Below are 22,724 nucleotides of genomic sequence, written 5' to 3' on the forward strand. Positions count from 1 at the left end.
CGTGGATCAGCAGTTGGATCCTGTGCTGATCCACGTGTGGTTCTTGTTTGCTCTGTCGATAGCTGCGCAGATAACATTCCTGAATGGTCGATAGATTGCTGTCTTATTTTTCCTTCTAAAGGTTGTGCGTGACTCGGCGTGAATGACCTACATAAGGCAGGCTTGTTGCGAAAATAAACTTAGTTGTGAGTGGCGCCCGTCTTGTCGTTTGTGTTCTTCTTCCTTACTAGATCAGTTGGATCCTGTGCTGATCCACGTGTGGTTCTTGTTTGCTCTGTCGATAGCTGCGCAGATAACATTCCTGAATGGTCGATAGATTGCTGTCTTATTTTTCCTTCTAAAGGTTGTGCGTGACTCGGCGTGAATGACCTACATAAGGCAGGCTTGTTGCGTAAATAAACTTAGTTGTGAGTGGCGCCCGTCTTGTCGTTTGTGTTCTTCTTCCTAAGTCCTGGTCTTCTGCGCCTTGCCTTTACCTACTTCGTTCATCCAAAAATGCTATTTCTTTTCCCGACAAGGCAAGAGAGGGAGTGCTTACACATTTATCCCCTTCTTTTCTAGTGTGATAAGCCTCTACCATTCCCTTTTCCTTTCCCTATGAATTTTGTTTTCTTTTTCAAATATGGGAGTGCAGTGACACTTGTTGCAATGTCCTGCTAAATGACTCCCATAGCCATTCTTCAGGTTGCTGCTGTGCTGACGACCTCTTTCATTGAAACACTGTCCCATTTGACCTATATAAGTTTTTGCACAGCTGAGCGGTATCTGATACATAACGTTGCTCCTGCACTCAGTGAAACGGGATTTATGATTTGTGGTGCACAAGGGCCTTTCGCGCTTTTTCATACGATTACATATCAAGGACAGCTTACACGGAGCACTGAAAAGCAAATTAATTTTATGTCTACTGGAAACTTCCTTCAAATTGTATGACAACTTGTGCAAGTATGGCACCACGTGCGCTTGTCTCTTGTCTTTATTTCTTTCTTTTTGGGAAGTTTCGGAACTTCTTTTCTCTTTCTGCACGATGGCTTCGCATACTGAAGTGATCACAGAACTTGAAAAGCCTGCGTTCTGTAATCGCGCTGTCTGATTTTAAAAACTTTGATGGCACTCATGCTCACACGACTTACTAAGTGCTGCCTTAATGCACGTGGTTGCTATGCTTCTCTCAATCAATTTAGAGTGTGCGCTGTCGTAGCGCAACAAGGTTTTCTTGGATCTGGGATGTTATCCCCAGCATACATGCTCGTCCAAAGAAAACGACAATTTAATGTCTAGAAACTGAATACGGTTATTAATTGGCAATTCATACGTGAACTTAATATAAGTCCTCCCGATGAGTTGATGAACAATTCCAAAATTCCTTCTACCGCGTCATCAAAATGCATGCAGGTATCTTTCTTCATAACAATTAAGTAGTCGTCAACATATCTAAACACTCGCGTTACCGGCGTGTCCTCCAACTTAGCAGAAATTACATTGTCAACCGAGGATAAGAAAATGTCACATAAAATGGGGGCTATGGCTAATCCTATACAGATGCCAGTGCGTTGGATGTAGGATTGGTCATCATTTTAAGAGCAGATGAATGAAGATAAAAATCTAAATGCGTTAAAAAATTTTCGCTCTTGACACCTACAGAATTCTGAAAGTTAACTTCTCCAAAATCTTCTATCCTATTGCGCACAGCGCACATCAAGCCATCTCGCGGCACAGAATAATATAAGTCCTCTACATCTATAGTCCTGGAGTCTATAGTCTATAATCCTGGAGTCTAATTCTGCAGGACTATAACTTCACCGTGCGTTACAAAAGGGGGAAGGTAAATGGGAACGCGGATGGTTTGAGCCGGCTGTTTCGGTAAACCGACTTATTACCTTCCTTCATTTGACTAACGAGGGAGGAAGTGTTATTATGGGCTGGAAGTCATACGTGTAGTTTCAAAACTTTGCTTGTGTATAGTTATAAAAGTTGTTTTCATTATTTGTTGAAGTTTCTCCCGTTTCTTTTGCATCGACCATATCACTCTGGCCTTGTCGGCATTGGGGGAGGTATGGAGAGCTGTTTAGAAAGGTGGTTGGAACTGTTTTATTAGAATTGGGAACAGAAAAAAAAGCACCCAGTGTTGATTTTGACATAGTAAGAGCCTGGCGAGTCAGGGGTGAAGAGCCTGCACTTGCACGTGGCGCAGCGCTATGTTGTTTTGTTTGTTTGGCGTACGTTCTCCAGGGCCCGGGATCCAGAAATTCGTCACATGAGGCTCGTCACCAGTGCCCTACATGTTCTATCAGAGTTCCTCCTGACCAGCAAATTGAGTTCACCGGCCGTTCCGAACTTCCGGGGTGAGGAGCAGCTGTTGGATACGGACCCTTTTCCTGGCATCACTAAAGTTCCCTTACCACATCCAATCACCGTCGCATTCCAATTATGGTTTGCCGGGGCGCGTCTACCACGTTACCGGACCCGTCCGACAGGTTGGTGACCCCCACCTCATGCTCCACACGTCGAGCTATTGTCTCCCCCCCCCCCCCCCCCTGCTTGACTCTTCCCGAAAGTGCAACGGGAGGCTGGCACGGTTCCAGGTAGTTGATTTTGGTCCAGAGCAAAGCTGTTTTGCGGCTCTGGTAGGTCGTTCGAGAACCACCCGTCTCCTCCAGCTGAGCGCTTCCAGGCAAGGAGGCGACGCCAGGGGCAAGTCAACCCTCAGACAATGGAGCCCTTTGAGCGTCCCCACTGACCGAATGTGACGGCACTTGCACGGGCGCCTACCATTGGAGGAAAACGACGACACCTGAGCTGGCTCGACGGCTGACCGAAAATGACATGAGCCCGAGTCACCGAAGGGGTTAAAAGCGAGAGACAGGGGGAAGAGTTCTTTTTGTTCTTCTTGCCACGGGCCGCAGCGTCCGATTTGCTGCCGGCCGTCGATGACTTTATGATTGTTCATTACTTTGTGTTATGACTGTAAATAATGTAAATAATCCTTCAGTTTTCAAAATCCTCTTCAACGTCGGCGAACTCTCGCACTCAACAGCAAGATCTAATAGCGGCTAACTGTCCCTTGTGCAGCGATGACAGAGTTGTCGAGGGCATTGGGTCTGATCTGCATATCGATAACGGCCCTGAAACTAGGAAACCCATGTGAAAAAGAAAATGGTCGAGAATTTTTATTCAGATTGCTGGCATGAGGGTAAATTTTCCGTTTCAGATATTTTTGGAAAAGCACAGAGAGAAAAAAGAAGGCAACGACACGAGAGAGCGACACGCACAAGCGCTGACTTAAAACAGTTTATTCCTGAAGCAACGAAAGAATAAATATATAAGGTGTTACCATGCGCAACATGTAAATGATCAGCAAAATACCTGGAATATCATTCGCAAGGCTGATAAGGATAGCCACGTACATACAGAGCACACGAGATGCTTGTCATTCAAACCCTGTCCACATACGCCATTTCCCAAGATGAAAGGGCAATCAAAGGAGAACTGACGCGCGAGCTATCAAACTTCCTAATAAAATCTGCCTCATGATTTCACGTGTCAGCTGTGTACTAGGTTTAGCCAGCACTTCTCTTATTTCAAAGTAAAGCTCACACCCGTGGTCGCGGCAATAAAGGCCCGGATGGCCCTGTACCATGTTATATGAATTTTTATGGTGCTCTCTGAGACGATCACTTAAGCACCTTCCTGTCTGTCCCACGCACTTTTTTCCAGAAGAGAGAGGAATAACATACACCATGCCAGGGATGCAGGGCACTAAACCCCTCCTGTGTTTCACAGTACAATGGGCACGCCTGGCTTGTGAAGCAAACTTGCAAAGCTTTGCTAGTTTTTCTGGAGCGGGAAATCCACCGCAACAGCAGCGGGTTGCCCTACCCTCTTCAGTTCTTGCCCATCATTCAATACTGTACATGATAGCACACTATATATATATATATATGTGTGTGTGTGTGTGTGTTCCTTCAAAAAACTGAAGAGGGTAGGACAACGTGCTGGTGTTCCGATGGTTTTTCCCGCTCCAGAAAAACTAGCAAAGCTTTGCAAGTTTGCTTCACAAGCCAGGCGTGGCCATTGTACTGCGAAACACAGGAAGGGTTTAGAGCCCTGCATCACTGGCGTGGTGCATGCTATTCCTCTGTCTTTTGAAAAAAAAAACTGCGTGGGACAGACAGGAAGTTGCTTAAATGATCGTCTCAGGGAGCACCATAACAATGTGCGCAACACGGTACAGGACCATCTGGGTATTCATTGCCGCAACCACGCGTGTAATCCCTACTTTGAAAAAAGCCCGAACTGCTGGCTAAACATAGTACACAGCTGGCACGTAAAATCATTGAGACAGATTTCATTAGGAAGTTTGATAGCTCGCGCATCAGTTCTCCTTCGATTGTACTTTCATCTCTGGAAATGGCGTATGTGTACAGGGTTTGAATGTCAAGCATTTCGTGCGCTCTGAATGTACATGGCTATCATTACCAGCATTTCAAATGATATTCCAGGTTTTTTGCCGACCATTGCCATATTGCACATGGTAACACCCTATATATTTATTCCTTCGTTGCTTTATGAATAAACTGCTGCAAGATAGCGTTGTGTGCGTATCGCTTTCTTTTGTTGTAATTTTTGTGCTCTGTCCTTTTCCAATGAATCACCAAAATGCCCAAGCTTCCACGCTAAGTCGCTTCAGATATTTTTTTTTCACTAAAAAACAAATGTCATTCTTTTATATTTCACAATCTATTAGTTCTTTCTTGGCGATCCTTACCCACCAGTGATTCTGGCGCAAGACTTGGCGAGGCTATGCATGCCAGCTGTTACGTTGTGAGGAATGGCGTTTCTCGCTTGAACACGGCGGTTTTGTCGGAGTTTTTTATTATTATTACAATTATTATTATTATTATTTTCTCGCGTGTTTCTTCAAACTGCGGTGTGCGCTTCACTTCAAATTTTGCCTGACCGAGCGCACTGCATTCGTTGGTGAAAGGTGTGAGTGCAGGTTTTTCGTTATCATGGAACGTTCACGCTGCAGCATCCGACGCGCTTGTCTCGTCGTCGCAATAAATGCGGAACACCCCGCGAAGAAACGTCGCGCTAGGTTCGTTTACTCTCCGTACCACAGGGTATGAGTGTCCGACGGGCGGCAAGAGTAGTAATTGTAATGTTTTCTAAATGACAATGTGGGGCAATGTTGTCTTGTCTGATAACTGTTGTATATGAATACATGGTGTGGTACGGAATTGCAAATTATTCTGTGTTAACGTTTCTCATAGGTTGCTATGCATTACGACTGTGAGCTGGCCACAGTACTTTTGATCACTGAAACATGTTTTGTTTGGTCAGTATATTTGCTGGATTATTCAAGACAAATAAATGTGAATTTTTTTTTTTGAAAGCTCTTTGACGATGTCATTTATTTCTATCCTATTCGCTCAGCTTCCTAGGAAGCTATTGGAGCAATTGCCGTCAATAACAGCCTAATTACGTTCACATTAGGACATACGCCACTCCTAATAATGAAAGGACAGACTGGCGTTTCAGCTGGGGTAAGTCGCAAGCTCGACTCAGCCAAAAAAGAAAAATAACTGCGGTCGTAGCGGCCGTCATACCTGACGCAACAGGAATTCAAACATTCGCGCCAAGCAGCGCAAGATCTTGACGTCACTGTTAATGCCGGTTGTGACGTAACTTTCTTTCTTTTTCATTTTTTGCTTGCTGTTAGTTGTCCCCACGATACGTAGATGGCGGCGGTTACAACGAGGCCAATTTTCTTGACTCGTGGGCTTCTAGGAAGCTTCGCTACCAGTTTTCATACATCTTGGAAGTTACATGGGCACAGCGGTCAGTGGTTCACGAGACACAGGCCAGGGAAGTTGGCGTAGAAATGGGTGGTGGTTGCGAAAGTTCAGCGGTGGACGCGCATTGGCACGAGTGGTGTGTTGTTCCCGCCGGCGAGAACGTTGCGGCCTTAAACGTGCGAGATGCTGTTTCGTCGCTGAGTGGCGACTGTCCCAGGTATGACGTGCTCGGCGAGATCGGCCACTACTCCGTGCGAGGTGAAAGGGAAGAGTTCGAGTACATCGACGGCGCCGCTTTAAAGAGGTACCTGCTCACTCCGATTCCGTGGGAATCCATGCTGAATCTGAACACCGGATACACGGAGGCAGTGCGGGTAAACTGGATAACCGGTAAACTGGCGCCCACCGAAAGTCTACTCCGCTGGGTTCTTCTCAACAGAGACAAGGTGACGACGCGCTCTTCTAACGTGGAGGCACCGTCGTCGGGGCTAGAAACGAAGAGGTGAGTGTCCTATTCTCTTTCGACGTCGAAAACTTTGCCGCTTGTAGAGGTGTGCCAATATTCGAGACAGCTTAAATAACCAACCTAACAATCGCAAATTCGATTATGTATACGAATTTATTCGTCACTATTAGTAAATACCAATATTTCCCCAATAACTTTCCAGACCCTCAACTAACATCCGTCAAGTGTAAAATTGTAGCAGAAATACGATAAATTGAATAACGGCGGCCGCAGGAGACTCAAAACATTTGATGGGGCAGGTGCTTACAATTATATTTAGAACACGTGAGATATAGCCAAACGGCATGCCACTGTGCTCTATAGCAGCCTAGGACTAAAGGTAGAAATCTAATCACGCACGCAGGCCAGCGCTCATTGGTTCTTGAGCTTTACACGCTGGACAGGGACGTCGTTTTCAGCTTCTGCAGCCGCGCACTCGCCAGCCTGACGACGCCGTTAACAATTCAGTTTCTGCATTTCGGACGCACTAGACACACCCCCGTGATACACACCCGTGTAGCTAAGCTATCAACGCCGGAATTGGGCGGCTATTAAGCTGCAAAATGAGCGAACAACGCTCCCATCTACTTGCAGAGAAACATATTGACAGGTGTGATTTCTACTTGACCCCAACTACGGCACCAGGGCTCAAGGATGCAATTCGCTCCAAAATCCTGCGTTGATTTTTCTTCCGCACCTGTACGCAGTGCCGTAATCTATACGTAGCGCAGGGAGACAGTTGCTTCCCGCTAAACAGCGATCGGTCACCCTCATTCAGGAGCCCTGAGTACCTGAACGTGCAGCATTATTTCAGGTTTTAATAATCAACGCTGCATAATTTGCATTGTAATCACAGACACCTACTAACGTTCTGTATAAATGATTACGTGAAATTGTTGTATAATGATAGCGATAACGACTGCTCATTGTTCGAGAAGTAATCGATTCGTTTCTGGTAATATTTGAAGTATATTCCATTCAGCTTACAAAAATTCGCATGCCCGTCAATTGTGTAGAGTGACCGCGTGTTTGCGGCAGTCATGGTATATCAATTAACTTGTTAGCCCACTCACTTAATATCATTCATTTTTATCTCTTAAGCTGCCACCACTAAAAAATTCTGGTGCAAGCTATGTTATGACTAGGCCAATATGTTACCTCCCCATGAGTACGGCTGGTGACTAATTTGGAGCCGTGGTTCGGCTATGAAGAAATTGAAAAAAGAGTCAGACCCTCTGATTTTATCATCACGCCAAGACTGAAGTATGGATCGCTTCATGTAGTTACCATCAATCTGGTTCGAATGATACCCGATGGTTTTTTTTTCGTTTTTTTTTCCTGTGCAGTGGGCGTATTTTGGTGACGGGCTGTGACGCAAAAAGTTTTCTTCCGGGTAACTTCTAATCACGTTGGAGTCTCGTTAGACTACATGAAGCTTCATTTTGCCATTTACGTGTGTGCTGCTTCACGCAGGGAGCTAGTGCCCCAAAAAGATGCAAATACTGTCATTTTGGCAATACCTCCCGCTTTCAGTTTTTCACTGCATTCTTCTTCTTTAAGAGCCTAAATGCACTGCCCAATTTATTTGCCCCAAGCCTTGAAGTAGCACAAATTGCCTGAAACGAGGTAAAATCAACGTAGTACCATTCACTTTTATTTGGAGCTAGTCAGACTACTATTATGGCCAAGTATGTAAATTATATTTCGCGCATTGGCGTAAATCAGTAAAGCGTCTTTGTCAATAAGAAATCCAGCTCTCCTGTGGGATAACCGCTAAGTAAAGATTTTTCTCTAGTGAGGTAGAGAGTTTGAAAGCTGACGAAAGGTTATCAGGTGCTTTTACTAAGCCACTGAAAAATGGCTAGTATGGCTTAAAAAGCCGCGCGGATAAAACAAGCATCCTTCAAGGTTACGACCCGAAACATTTGCTAATTCGACAATTGTGCCTTACACAGGGCCTCTTTGATTTCCCACTACCAGCAAGCTGCCACAGCGCGCAGCCTGACCTCGTTTTATAAGCGGAGATGTTAAGCTTTTGGTAAGTCCGTTTCGTGCCGGCAGAAAACTCAGTCTAGCTGTGCGTCGCCGAGCTAAGCAACCTCCTCGCTTCCCACACGGCGCAGTCTCGCCGCGGCATGCGAACGCTTCCCTTTCCCCCGCCGAGGACAAGCGAGTGTTTGCTTAGCCGTGACGTCACTGATATGCTAGAAAGCCCTGGGTCTACAAGGAAGCTCGGCGCGCGGCTCAGCGGGACTACGATCGACGAAGGAGAGCCGATCCTGCACACCGCGCCGAGGCCGCCACCGACAAACGCCGTCGCCGAGCCAAATAACCCGAGTAGCCAAGCCATGCATAACGTCGCTAAACTTAGCAAAACCAAGCAATACTTAGTGCAAACCTAGCCAAGCCACGCATAACCTCGCAAAACTTAGTATGAATCTACCGGAGCCATGTATAACTTCGCAAAACTCGGCAAAAGCCGAAACTAGCTCCACCGTGACACAGGCTTGCACAACTACTGCAAACTGCTCACATTTTTATCAAGTTGCATAGCTCAACGTTCGGCGCACTTAGGTCGGGCGCTCGTTTTTCCTGACTTTGATGGTTCTGGCTAACCGCAGGCTGCCAAAACCTGCCAGGACGAGTTTCTGGATAGCAGAAATAATGTAATTCTGTGGATAGCAGACGATATAAAGACGATGAGCGCTCGCGGCCATCTTAGTCTGGATTCGACCGATTGCGACGCAGGAGCTTGAGTATTTGCTGACATCGGCTAGCTTCTATAGTCGTTACCTTCTGAAGCCCGTTCCGCCTTGCGAGATGGTGCGATACGAGAGGTGTCATGCACTTCAAGCTTTTTTTTACAGCGGAGCTATTATACGCTAAGTTCTGGCGGTTTGTGTGCGTAGGTAGAAAAAATTGGCTGAAGGCTTAGCTTGGTTAAGCCTAGAAGATTGCGAAAGCAATACCCTTGGCTGCGCATTGGTTCGGCTGATGGTGTAGACATGGTTGCCCTTTGTTAAATTTATAGCTATACGTCATCCGACATAGCGCAAGGCAGCGCGCCGACCACTGCGAGCTGTAGCCCCAGTTATCCTCCTAGCAAGACGTCACACCAGCGAGTGCCCTCTCTCGGTAGAGCCGCAGCAGCGGCGCGCAAGGCTTCGCCTCCACCATCGATGCCGCGAGCTGGGGCCCCGTCTCTCGGTCTGGCGTGACGTCACACCAGGAGCGCCCTCTCTCGGTAGCGCCGCAGCAGCGGCGCGCAAGGCTTCGCCTCCACCATCGATGCCGCGAGCTGGGGCCCCGTCTCTCGGTCTGGCGTGACATCACACGGTCACGTGGCGCGCAGCTGTGTAAGGCGGCGCCACGACCACCCATGGGCCGAAAGTGCGAGCAGTATTGCTTTCGCAATAAAAATCTCCGCCCAAGCACTCCGTACCGATGGTTAACCAGCGAAGCTGAAACGTGCGGCCCCCGTGTTTGTCACTGGGTTCATCCCGACGGTTCATTAAACGATGGCTTGGTAGACGGCCGGATCGTCGGTACGCAGCTGCTGCTTGCGCATGGCTGCCGGAGCCGGTTCTTGTGCCCGGGCTGCAGCATCGGCACGGCGTAGACGAGGAGCTCGTTCACGGTTGTGCTCGCGGCGTTGCTGATTGAAAGCTGTCTGCTCCTCAGCAGCGCGCATGACTCGCGGCCTACCCAATTCGGAGACGGAGAAAAAATGCTGAGAGCGCGCTCGGCTGTGACGGAAAGCAATGACGTCACGGATGGCGAAGCCAATCGGTCGCCTATTTTTTTTTTCGCGCATGGCGTCGGACTGCAGGAGTTTTCGTTGTACAGGCGACAGACTGACGGACGGACGAACGAATGAGCTGGACATATACAGCTTTCCTGTAAAAGTAAATCCGGGATAGACATTGTTTACTATTGATTGCGGTTTTACGTCACACGCTCTAGAGGCAAAGCACGTAACCTTATCTCAGTTCCCTTCGCTCCGTGCAATGGGTAGGCCGCGGCAGGTTATGAGTGCGGAAGAACAGCGCGTCTGCGAAGAACACTGTAGTGAACAGAAGCCTGAATGTGTGCGGCGACGGCGGGCGGCACGTAAACGGACGAAGATCGTGCCCCAAACACCTAGCGTATGAACATTTGGTTTGATCACTCCTACGGACTCCACTCGCATCGTAACTGTGGGTGACAAACAGCCAGACAGAAAGCGGTTCGTAGCATTTCTCTTGGAAAAGTTCGGCATGCAACGCTACCCAAACATCAGTGTGCTCACGACGCGTCATCGGTCGTGTATAGATCTCACATTGGCCGAGAACTTTCCAGTGTCGCCACAGAGCCACTGGCCATATATTAGAGCGATCATAAAGCGATAGTCACCTTGGCGACCAAATAATAAATAAAAAAAGCAAACAAAAGAAGCATAGAAATAAAACACGGCAATGAGTATGCAATTTAATAAAGCAAGCAAATCGTGAAAAAGAAATAATTGTGGTATGTGTCTTCGAATTTCACGTCACATATTTATCAACATATCTTTCGCCATATATACAGTTCCGCTGGTCATCCACCTTCAAAGAGCAGAATGTCTCGGATTTCTTTTTTCTTCTTTTTGACGTGAATGGTCTGTGAAAAAATCATCGAGGATCGCTTGTTGAAACTGATGTGACGAAAGCAAGTTACAGCATTATCTCTTTGCAATCGTACTATCCACGCCCCTTACTTTCTTGCGGTCGCGCAGAGCGAAAGAAAGCCGTTACTCGACCAATGCACGTCTCGAGTGCGCGGATGAAGCTGCTGTGGCGCAACAGCGCGACGCAATCGGACCTATATTTATCCTCGTGCACAGCGTTCAGAGAGCCGTAGCTCGGCAATACGTTCGCCTACTGCGAGCAGAAATGGTCACGAAAGCTCATTTTGCCATCGTAGGTATACCTTATCAAGCTGAAACTGGTGTTAATCGCCTGTTGCAGTACCCGCCGAGGCTGCTATGTGGTCATGATGTTGGACTGCTGAGCATGAAGTCGCGGGATCGAATCCCGGCCACGGTGACCGCATTTTGATGGGGGAGAAATGCGGAAACACCTGTGGTGCTGAGATTTAGGTGCACGCTAAAGAACCCCAGGTGGTCCAAATTTTCGGAGTCCTCCAGTACAGCGTCACTCACAATCAGAGCGTGGTTTTGGCACGTAAAACCCCATTATTTATTTAAGAACGAGTTGCAATGCCTATAAACGTACAATATGTAGCAAAACATTTCACGCTGGCTCGGATAGCGTCAAAGTCGGCCCACTAGGAATAGCGAGCGAGTGCAGTGGCAAAGTGCAATGACAAAAGACGCCCACTAGCTCTCATATACGTTAGGCATGTGGCGTTTTTACTGCGTGAACAAATAAACTGTAGTACGGTAGCTAGCTTGGCGATTGGGTACATCTGCATTATTATTACTCCGTATTATTATTATGTCCGTCTTTTTAGTGCGCGCTGTGAGTAATCATAATGCACAAATGAATTCGGGAACTTGGTTACGTAATTTCTGTACCATAGTGCCCATACGCCGTCCCCAGCACGCACAAGACGTTTCATGTACCGTACCCACTGTGGTTCCCGCCCTGATTTAGCGTACCCGATTTCTTTATTCCTTTTCTAGTGGCACGAGCATCGAGTGACACTCTTGTTTCTTGCTCAGCGCTTCCGGTGCAGCTCCTGTGACGACCGGAATAAAATTCAAACTAAATAAACGAAGCATTGAAAAAAGTAGTACAAAACAATATTCATGGGTGTCATTATAGAATATCCGGAGCATAAATTTAGTTACAAGCTTAGTTACTGAAGTGTCCAAAGTAAGCAGAATTCAATATCACTGATTACCGCACACCAAAGCAGATAATTGTATACTTTAAGAGACCCGTCACCAAAGCATGATTTTGGCGAAATTCCTGGAAACCCGAAAGTAGAAAGCGGAAGTAATGACGTCATACGCAAGAAGGTGGCGGGATATTTAACCGGCTAATTCATGAAAAACAGTTGTCTGGGATAGACTTAAAATCTCCCTAGCAGAGCGGATGCGACGTCACTCCCTGCTCTCTCGCTTCTCTCCCGGCGCGCACCTGCTCGCTTGCTCGCAGTAGCTGCGCGCGCGCGCACGTTACATGCGCTGACGTCAGCACCGTAGAGGGCGCGTAAGGTGCGCTTGGAGTAGAGTCACTAGAATTTTTTCCAGTGACTCTAGCTTGGAGCGCTGCTCGCTAGGGGGCTAAGCCATTTATGATAACTCAAAGGGAAGCTCATTACTTTTCGAAGCGAGATCGGAATGCCTTAGAACACGCACCTATAAAGCGAGATATAAGAAGGAAGAAGCATGTGCTTGCTGCGCTAAAGCTACGGAAACTACGGAGCATGTTTTATTAGAATGTGAAGACGTCTACCCAGCGGTTGATTTAGGCACCACTGGGCTCCTTGAAGCCCTTGGGTTCAGAGGGAGCAGTGGTAAAGCAAACATGTCCGCAATAGACATTAGTAAGAGGCGACTGGAGGATTGGTGGAAGAAAAGTAGGGAAACGACAAAAGACGGAGATGCACAAAAGCACAGTTCGCAATAGGGGATCAGAAAATATGGGCGTAGTAGTTCAGAGTGTTTTTTTTTTTTTTCATTGTTTAACCTAGGTAAGATATTAGGCAGTACAGTAGCAAGAGCTTGGTGGCGCAACCTACCGCCCCGTTCCAAAGGGGACGCTCATAATATCCATCCATCCATCCTAAGCCCCGCCAGGTCGCTCGCGCTGCCATTCCTTCTCGCCCTATTTCACTCCTCACCCGCATATCGCACCATGCAGTGGAAAGACGTTCGCTCGCATAACCTAAAGAACACCAACGCCGAGGTGCGAGTACCACTAAGCGCCACCTAAGTCGACATTAAGGTCGCTTACCATTTTTTTTATCCCGTGAATCTTGCTATCAAGCATAGCTCGGGGCGCGCTCATGTGTGCTATTCGCGTCCTATCTGGCGGTTTGTAATCGCTGTTGCGAGATTTTGCAAGGCCTACTGCGCAGAGTATCAAAGCTGAAATGAACTGGAAACCGAGGGAAAAACACAATATTTTAGCTCGAAAAGGAATCGAACTGGAACGTTACGATATTTTTCACTACGGAGCGAACTCGAAGGGAAAAAATAACTGGTTTCAGTTCAAGCTAGGTACCTCTCTTTCTTCTTTTTTTTTTCTTTTTTTTTGTGGAGCTCTCGACCCAAGTTATGCCTCTATTTGTTTCGTAACTAGGCTTCGTCGTTTGTAAATACGCACCATAATCCTGTGATTTTAAAAGTGCCAGCACCGTTAGTACGGTTTTCACCGCATTGCTTCTGTGTGCAGACTATAGGTGTTAGGTTAACCCGAGAGCACTGGCGTTTATATATATATATATATATATATATATATATATATATATATATATATATATATATATATATATATATATATATATTATACCCGCCGTGGTTGCTCCGTGACTGTGGTGTTAGGCTGCACAGCACGAGGTAGCGGGATCGAATCCCGGCCACGGCGGCCGCATTTCGATGGGGGCGAAATGCGAAAACACCCGTGTACTTAGATTTAGGGGCACGTTAAAGAACCCCAGGTGGCCGAAATTTCCCGAGCCCTCCACTACAGCGTGCCTCATAATCAGAAAGTGGTTTTGGCACGTACAACCCCACAATTTAATGTTAATATATATATATATATATATATATATATATATATATATAGAGAGAGAGAGAGAGAGAGAGAGAGAGAGGGGGGGGGATAGATGGATGGATGGATGAATGGGATGGATGGATAGAGATATATCCTTAAAGAAGTGGAAAGTTGGAAAAGAACTAAACACCGTCCTGCTACCTACGTTGTTGTTAAGCTGTCCAGGAAGACGCACTACCCAGTTCACGCTTGTTGAAGTGGAACACGGCCGAACGGCACAGGCGGCGTATCGCGTTACTCCATAGCGGGGAGCGGCTTCCCTCTGGTCGATGCACGCCGTCGTGCGCATTCTGAAGCCTGAACATTCTGTTGCGCGTAGCCGACCGGCCAGCTCCTGTATTGCTAGGAAATAAAACAGTTCTTTCCTTACGAAGATGTGCTACCTCTCTTTCAGCGCGTGGACTCCCCAGACTGTGATGCGTCCAAAGTACTCAGACCATAGCGCGCGGGTTCGGGTGAACAAGGGCGCCTTTGTGCGCGCAGAGCGCCACGTGCCGCTTGCGTTCTTTTATACACATTCGGGGTTCTCATGTACACCTTTCTGCGTTCTTTGTACACCCCACTATTTTCGTGCTTTAGCTTAGCGTAAGCAAACTCTAAAGTCCTTAGGGGATAACTTAGTATTTGCGTACTTTTCACCGGCCGTATAGACTAGTAAATATTAGCTTACTAACTAAATTAACAATGATATATTGTATAAGTGCCACTGAATGAGGACGCGCAAAAAACACATCGAGAGAGCGCGACAGTACGAGGACGTAGAAATACGCACAGAAGCAGCCCTGTCTCTGTGTGCCTCTTTCTTTCTAAGGTCCATGTTCAGTCACGCTTACACATTTTATCATGGATTCCAACCAACTAGGCCCCCAACGAGTTTTAACTAAATTAACAAGCACGGCGTCACGCACACACAAGTAAACATGAACACATCTTGCTCGATGAGCGCGGAAGCTCGCTGTCAGAATGCTGGAGTGAGGAATCGGGGCAGCAGCAGCGATTGAATCGTACACCTCTTGCTCCAACGCGAACGAAACGTCGAAAGAACAGCGCATTCGAAACTACCGGCACTACGCGCACGCTTCAAACATAGCAGATCGCTGTGCAGATTAGGGCCGCGCGGGCACGCACTTTGGCCGCGTCGCTGGTCGCTTTCAAGATACGACGGCCGCACGGCCGCACCGTAAGCGGTAGACGCCGGGGAAAATAACGCCCCCCTTTTCTCGCCTCACACCCATGCCTCACGCGTGACAGGAGAGGGACGCTTATGGTATGCGTTCCTCGCTGGTACACGCGAGATTGAGCCGCGTTCCACGGCTCACCCTCGCAAGCTTTCCCTCGCATCTACAGCATAGGCGCGCGGCGACCATTTTATCACCCTTAGGCTTTATACGGAACCTGACGGTGACAGCAGAAATGCGCCAGGAGTGCCCCTACATTCGCAATAATAATTGCCTACTTCCGGAAGAAGCAGACTGTCGTTTGCTCGCGCTCGGTCACGGTCGCCCGCGTAAGCATTAACAATTGGCTACCTTGCTTATCGGTGTCGTAGCAGTCGGGTCTCTGTAATTTCTCCTAGTTCTGAACGCTCAACTAGACTCCAACCACGTGAAACTTATAGTCTGACGACACGCACGCTTTCCAGCGTGCGCTGGCTCCAGGCCGCTCCTGGTTAGGCGTCTTGGCAGACTTATGGATCACACTTCAAAAATGCGCAAGATGGTTGTGGCTACTGTCCGTAGGTCAAGCTGGTAAATGACAAAGCCGGTCCGCACCACGTAGCAAGGGCAGACTGGAGCATTTGGGCGCGAGCACGCACTCAATACCTGTCGTGTACAAACAAACGCTGGGCACAGGCACTTCAATTGCATGTAGCTGCGGTGTGCTACGTAGCGTAGATACCGCGGCCACCGTGGGCGGCCGCGACGAGTCCACTAGCTACAAGCGCAGTGCGGCCCGCTGGAGACAGCCACGTTTGGTTTGCGCATGGCGGGGCTTTACGTTTAGCGCATTGTAGGCGCCATAATCGGAATTACTGGCGCCTATGTTAACATCCGAAATCAAATCTGGACTGCGCGCCCCAATGACAATTAGAAGGCGCAGCTTTGTGGGCACGCCCCAATGCGAAGTAGCCTTCTCAGCACAGGGCATCGAAAGAGGAGCCGAAGAAAGGCCAAGGCCATGTTTGATTGCCAATAACTCCGCTTCTACTAAACGTATTGAAATAGTTTTTGCGGCGAAGTATATCTGAAATAGCCTATATGAACTTCGAATTCCTTTCTCGACTTCGATAAACAGTGGTCAGGGGCCCCTTTAAGATAAGCCTAGATTCAAGCCTATGACCGAGTTCTTCGAACACAAACGTGTGTATAATTGCTTCCTATCACCTGTCCTCATGAAGTTCTCGTCTGCTATTCTCCTCTTCTCTTTCTCCATCAGAAGAGTAGCAGCTCAGCAGTAGCATCGAGTTTTTGCTATATATAAATTTGGGCTGCTTTACTTTGATCTTTTCTCGGTTATGCGTTTATTTTTCTATGGTGTGGTCCCTTCTGATATTTTCGTGTTCACGCGCTGGTATCTCCTTTTTCTGCAGTCGTAGTCGTCGGTGGCCGTCACACAGCGTCAACGTTGCGAAGTCTGGCAACAATTCCCTCGCGGTTCGCTCTTGATATAACATATATAGCACGCCATAAATGAAAAATGTCTGTAGGCATCATGTATTTCGATGTAAAAGCACGTCTCGTACAATTATGTTGCAAATGAGAACGTCACTATTACATGAATGGCGTCACAGTTGAGAACCTTTTCGCAGCCAAATCAGCGCAGGGGCACGTTTGTGTGACTCTGCCACCGCGCATCGGTTTCGCTCACGACTGAAACATTCCGTCGCATACAAGGAGCACAAAGGCAAACGAATAATGTTTGACCTGGCGTAACATTTCATCGACAAGTTCAACTTGTTCTTGATGAAACAGTTATTCAGTAGAAGACATCGCAAATTATAAACCAACTGCACTGCGAAAAAATCAAAGGCCGCTTCTTAAAGAAATATGAATAAACGCGAAGCATTCCCTCAATGCAAACTGAATAAAAGTCAAAGGCCAACGAACATACGAGCCCAAGAGATATTGAGCGACCCGATGCTATGCATGTGCGATTTGATTGCTTGTTTAGGATTGTATTTATTTAACGCTGCAGTTGAACGAAGAAACATTTAAGTTGCATAGGCTTTACTTTAGGTCATGTACTGCTGATTACCGCACACACTCACTCTCACGGACGACTCTACACTTGCAGACTATTGCTTTGTGATCGCTGCGGTAGATGGTCAGAGGCTCTGCCATCGTAGCATGACACAGCCTGCTTGCAAACGCGAGATCAATGCAGGAACGGTGTTGCGTCGTGGGTCTCTGTAGCGTTTTCAGCTTCAACGAGTAGCGATCTAGCATGAAACTCTCGATCCGTTTGCCGTGCTCTTTCGCCACATCGATGTTAAAGTCGTCACACACGAGGATCTGCGTACTATGTCGCTTTAAGGTCTTCATCGTTTCTGCCAGGAACCTTTCCGCGTCAGAACGAGACGTGTTCCGTTCGATGTACACGCGGACGATCACAAGACTAGTTGCCATCTCAACAGCACAAGCGTATCCCAAGATGGCTTCTGCATGCCGTTGCCGATACACGGGATAGGCGTTAGGGCACGATCGCGCTCGTGCTTGCGCTCGCGTGCGGCAGCCTATGCTGCCGTGCGCTGCACCCGCGGCCTACCCAGGGTGACGGCCGGCAATGCATTGCGTGACGCGCGTAATGCAACGCAGATATGCCGGGAGTTCCAGTTAACTCCGACCAAGATTTTAAAATAATGCAAGAGCTCTAGAGAATTCCTACCTACTGCATGGTGGTGCCAGTCGTGCGTATTTAACAGCCAGAATTTTTTCATCACGAATTAGTAATTGCTTTTAATTAGTAATTGATTTAATTATTGCTTGAATCGCAAACATGTCAATTACAAAGTTGTAGGTTACAAAGTAACCTCCGAATCAAGTATTTGTATCGTGCTGAAGGGTGCCTGGTTGTTTTTTACAAGAAAAAAAACCAATATCCCGCGAAATGCTTGAAATAAGAAATAGATAGATGCACGCTCGAGCGCCGCTACTCAAGCGCTTCCAAGATAGAGCTGCATTCGTTTATCACTGCATCGTCCAAGGCTTCGTCATGTAGGATGGCTCGAGAGACTGCGCCAGCTAACTAGAGTGGTGCGATAGGCGTCAGCATCTGCGCACGCGAGAATGTTTGAGCTCGATCATGAGGCGCTCGGCAAAGCTTTAACCTTCGCGTATCATGAAACGAAGTGCAAAAGAAATTCTATGAATGTTAAAAAAAAATAGTGCGCATAAGAGCACGAAAAAATGAAAGAAAGGCAACTCTCGGAAGAACAGGGAGGGAGGAAGGTAGGGAAGGTGCGCTCCATCTTCTCACGCACCCGAGGGAGAGCGGGGAGGCGAGCTCTCGCTGGGAGAGGCGATGAAGGGTGCAGGTTAGTGGCGCATTTTCTCTTCTCCTGCTGCGGCAGCTCAGCGTGGCCGCGCGTCTTTCACGTTGTAAAGCTGCGGCGGGTTCGAAGGCTGATGAACGAAAGATGCCTCATGGCTTCGTGTAGACTGTGTTCTCGCGCACCTTGTTCGTGGTGAAGGGAGTGAGCAGGAAGTGGAATTCGCTCGCCGCGGCTGCTGCATCGTGCCAGCGTTCTGGCAGCGAGTGTCCGCTGTGATCGAATGAGATGTATTCCTCATTGCCTGTGCGCGCATGCCAACTTGCTTGTTAATGTACTTAGTGAACGAGTGTTCACGGCAGGTTATGCAGCTCGTAAGACGACCGACCTTACTTGCTATAGTTATGTAATAATTTGCAATCGCAATCAATAAATTGCCTTCAACGTAAAGTTTTCACTTATTTAAGGCTCTGAGGGCACTCAGTGAATCAATATTTACTAATGGATAGGCCCACCGGTCATGACTCATCCTTCCCGTCACACGGGCAATTGCCGATAGAAAGTTGTATTACCTGTGCAGTACCTTCACGTCCCTGCTTTCTGCGCAGCATGTCTACGGATTTTATCTGCAACCGGAGGTGTTTGAAAGAGCTTATGTGCACGCCTTTCGAGGAGAAACTAGCCTGGCGGCTGGTGGCATGCCGACACCAAGGCATCGTGTACATGCATGACCATCCTATACAGGCTGAAGTTCATAAATATCTCAAGGAGAGAGGCAACAAGAAGCTGGAGCGTAGGACGTACTGGGGAGTCAAGTTCCACCGCGGCATGACCACAAGTGAGTGTCAAGCATCCACCTATATCTCCCATCACGGTTGTTTGACATAATCGCAACACAGAATGAGTAAAGTAAAAAAAAGTTTACGAAGAGCCCGCGTGGTGTGGGGATTCGTGTACGCGAAGCTTTCTGAAGAGTTTCCGGTAATTGGCAGGTGGTGGGGATATTGATAGTGAATGTTTAGGTTATTGAGCGGTTGCTACATTAAGAGTGTGAAGAGCGGACGTTCCTACAGTTCCACCCTTGTGTGGGTCCAGGTAGGACGCAAAACAGACAGTGAGACTTGTTTACTTGAGGCGTAGTTGTGGAGCATTGTTCACAACCTGCAAGAAAGTTAGCCCTGTCATTGCCTCACACGGTGCATTGCATGTTGGATAAATGTTAAACTTTAATTAAAGTATCATGATTTCCATCCCAAAGCTACAATCTGATTATCACGCATGCAGTGGTAGTGGACTTTGGATAAAATTTTAGCGCCTGGAGTTTGTTAGCGGGCACCAAAGCCAATGTATACGAGCGTTTATGCAATTCACCCCCGTTGATATGTGGTTGCCAAGGTCGGCACCAAACCCGTGATCTCGAGCAACGCCATGGCCGGTAAGACATCGCGGTGGTTACAACAGTGTTGATTTGTTTGGCAGCTGTTTGCGTAGGGCCGTCTTGGCGCTGTGCTGCTTTAATGCCGCTTTGTGTCGGCACTCCCGCAGAACAAAGTGCACGAGGCTTTTTTTTGTTACCGTACCGACTCGCCCAACTTTCTATCTTATTGCGTAATGTTTGTTGTTGACAAATAGTAGAAATGTACCGTAGCGTGCATTTACTTCACATTTATCTATTTAGTCCTTATCTGCTGCCACGTGTAGCAGTAGGCTATAAAGAGACTCCAAACGACGCATATTTCCTGACATTACATTCTGACACCACACGGGTTCGATATGCACATTTCAAAGAGGCTGCCAAATCAAGAAGCATTTCCGAAGCTCGAGCGTTTTGACAGGTTCAGATGATAGTCTAGTCCCATCCATAGCTGTGCTCCAGTAATTCAAGTTGACACGATGAAGGTGATGTACATCTTGTACTCACTGCCAAGATAACGGGCGCGCGTTTCAAGATTTTTAATTATCACCCCGTAACCCTCTTGCAGATGACACGGTCCGGGCACTAGTGGCGCCTTGTGCATCTTTAGAAAGATGAAGTCAACAACATCGATGGCGTATTCGATTATCGCACTGGGCACTTGCTTCAGCAGGAGGACGACGACAGTTTCGGGAAAACCGTTCATCTCGAAGATTCTGCGTAGGCCCGCCATAATGGCATGCAGCATCAGATGGTCGTCGTGGCTTTTGTATCGGCACCCGCATTCAATGGCGGGTTAGTGTACGGTGAAGCCGTCGATGTCGTTAGGAGGTGGACAGACGCATCGCGCCCCTACCCAGCAAACAGTACTGCAAGTTGTCCTCGACGTAGCCACCCACGGCGAGCACTTGATGGGTGCGGCGCCTGCATTTCTCAGGATGTTTCTTAGCTTGACCTGGCCGTAAATATTGTCGACTGTCGGTGCCCTGCTCACCGGAACAGCATCGATGAGCCCGAACTAACAGGAAACGACGTACAAGCAGATCCAGGAAGGCATATTGTCGTGCAAGAAGGCGAGCGAGGAGCCTCTGAAGAACGCCGAGTTGTACAGGCAGAACAAATCCACATCAGCCGAATGCGCCTATGAAGGGACTTCTGTGGCACTACTTGCAGATTGTCGTCGCTTACGAATGGTTACCCGCGGCAAGAGTGAGCCACGTCTGCCCAGGCATCTACAACCGGCTGGGTCTGCCACTCGGCCAGGGTAAACGATGGCATTGTCAGTTTCGTTAAGCCTGGAGTGAGCATGGGAGTGAGCAGGTAGATGACCAGTCATAATGGTAGCAACAGCGTCGCCAATGCCACGGCGCAGAACAGCCAGATCTATTCAAATGGGACCCTACCTGTGACGGCCCGTTCTGCCTGCGATATTTGTGGCTCATCTGGCTCTTGCAAAGCCGGCAACATCAGTGACATGTGTGGTAGCGGTGGACCTCTCTTCGACAGCTGTGACTTCTGGATGGCTGTTATTTTCCAGGTTCGTTTGGTATTCAACGCGATGATGTCAGACGCGCTCCCCACTGTTGATGTCCATGCCGGCCCAACCTCAGCAATTGTGATAGCGACTCTAAGAGCACCACTTCCACTGGAGGGATGTCCGCGAAGTTATTAATTCAAGGCCGAGGCAGCAACGATGAAGCCTGTTGCTTGGAGAACATCACTAGCCGCTGCTTTGGTAGTTTCGTCGGTGATCGCTTGGCGTTTGTGGACCACAACTGACGGAAAAGCTTTGGCGCTCGCGCATGCGCACTGAACATGACATAGTTTTTTGTAGCGCGCGACAACTGCAATTCCTGGCGTGGTTCTTGAGCAGTTTTTGGGTTTTTAGACTGAGGATCCGAGGGCCACCGGCGGTATTCTCAAGTAATTTCTGTCCTCGGACGCCTGCGATGCGATGCTGTGTTTGCGTTGCCAGCTTCTCTTGTCCTTTCCCCTAGGTGACCATCTGGATGCAGAATGTCTACCAACCTGGAAAAGCGGGACTTCTCAGGGAATTCGAATAGTTAGCAAATACTCCGGGAAAATTCGGAAAATTTGTGCTTCTATCAGAGAAAATTAACTAATGTTATTGAAAGGGTAGGAAAGTCGCGTTAATGTTGGCTCCAATAACATGGGAATTGCAACGAATCGTCATTGACGCCGTGTCATCGGCTCGAGGAGTTCCTAGAGTACTGTTAACAACCCATTTTGCAGACGCCCAATTTTTCGGACATGCCTCTTCAATGAACCCATGTGACGCCAACTCAGGTAACTGTGTGTAACTTAGCGCTTGCCACTCTTCTATGGGTAAAAAATGGTTTAGCATTTCTCCAATGCTTGACCGTAATACAACCAGTGTCACATATATTGTTACGGAAGAATAAAAGCAGAGAGAGGACGAAGAAGATTGGAGACGCCGGCTGTTGCGCGTTGTTGGTGGTCAGCCATCTTAACCACTCTGACTCAGCCTGTATACATATTGTAAATATAGTCTTTCAATACTCGCAACAACGCCGTAACATATTGGTGGAGGGGCGGGGTACTACGGCTGGAAACGGAGCTCCGCAGTGGACGTCGCATCACCGTCCGCATTATGAATGATGGTGAGCACGCGGGATCAACGTCGTTGCCGCCTCCAACGTCATCATCTCCAGCTACATCGCTGTCACCTTCAGTTGTGGTTGTGCAACCCAAGGATCCTAGAACTTTATGCGGG

At 47.9% G+C, this 22,724-nt stretch overlaps 1 protein-coding gene across 1 annotated transcript in view; it reads left to right on the top strand.

Moving 5' to 3' along the window:
• The first annotated feature begins 5,729 nt into the window (after nt 1-5,729).
• Nucleotides 5,730-22,724, top strand: part of LOC126522267 (decapping and exoribonuclease protein-like) — a 59,507-nt gene continuing 42,512 nt past the window's right edge. Inside the window, exons 1-2 of the mRNA XM_050170986.3 lie at nt 5,730-6,300; nt 19,164-19,393. Coding sequence (XP_050026943.1) covers nt 5,885-6,300; nt 19,164-19,393 — 646 coding nt within the window. The 5' untranslated portion in view covers nt 5,730-5,884. The remainder of the gene's footprint in view (nt 6,301-19,163; nt 19,394-22,724) is intronic.

The sequence above is a fragment of the Dermacentor andersoni genome, chromosome 6, assembly GCF_023375885.2.
Source record: "Dermacentor andersoni chromosome 6, qqDerAnde1_hic_scaffold, whole genome shotgun sequence".
Classification (NCBI taxonomy): Eukaryota; Metazoa; Arthropoda; class Arachnida; order Ixodida; family Ixodidae; genus Dermacentor; species Dermacentor andersoni.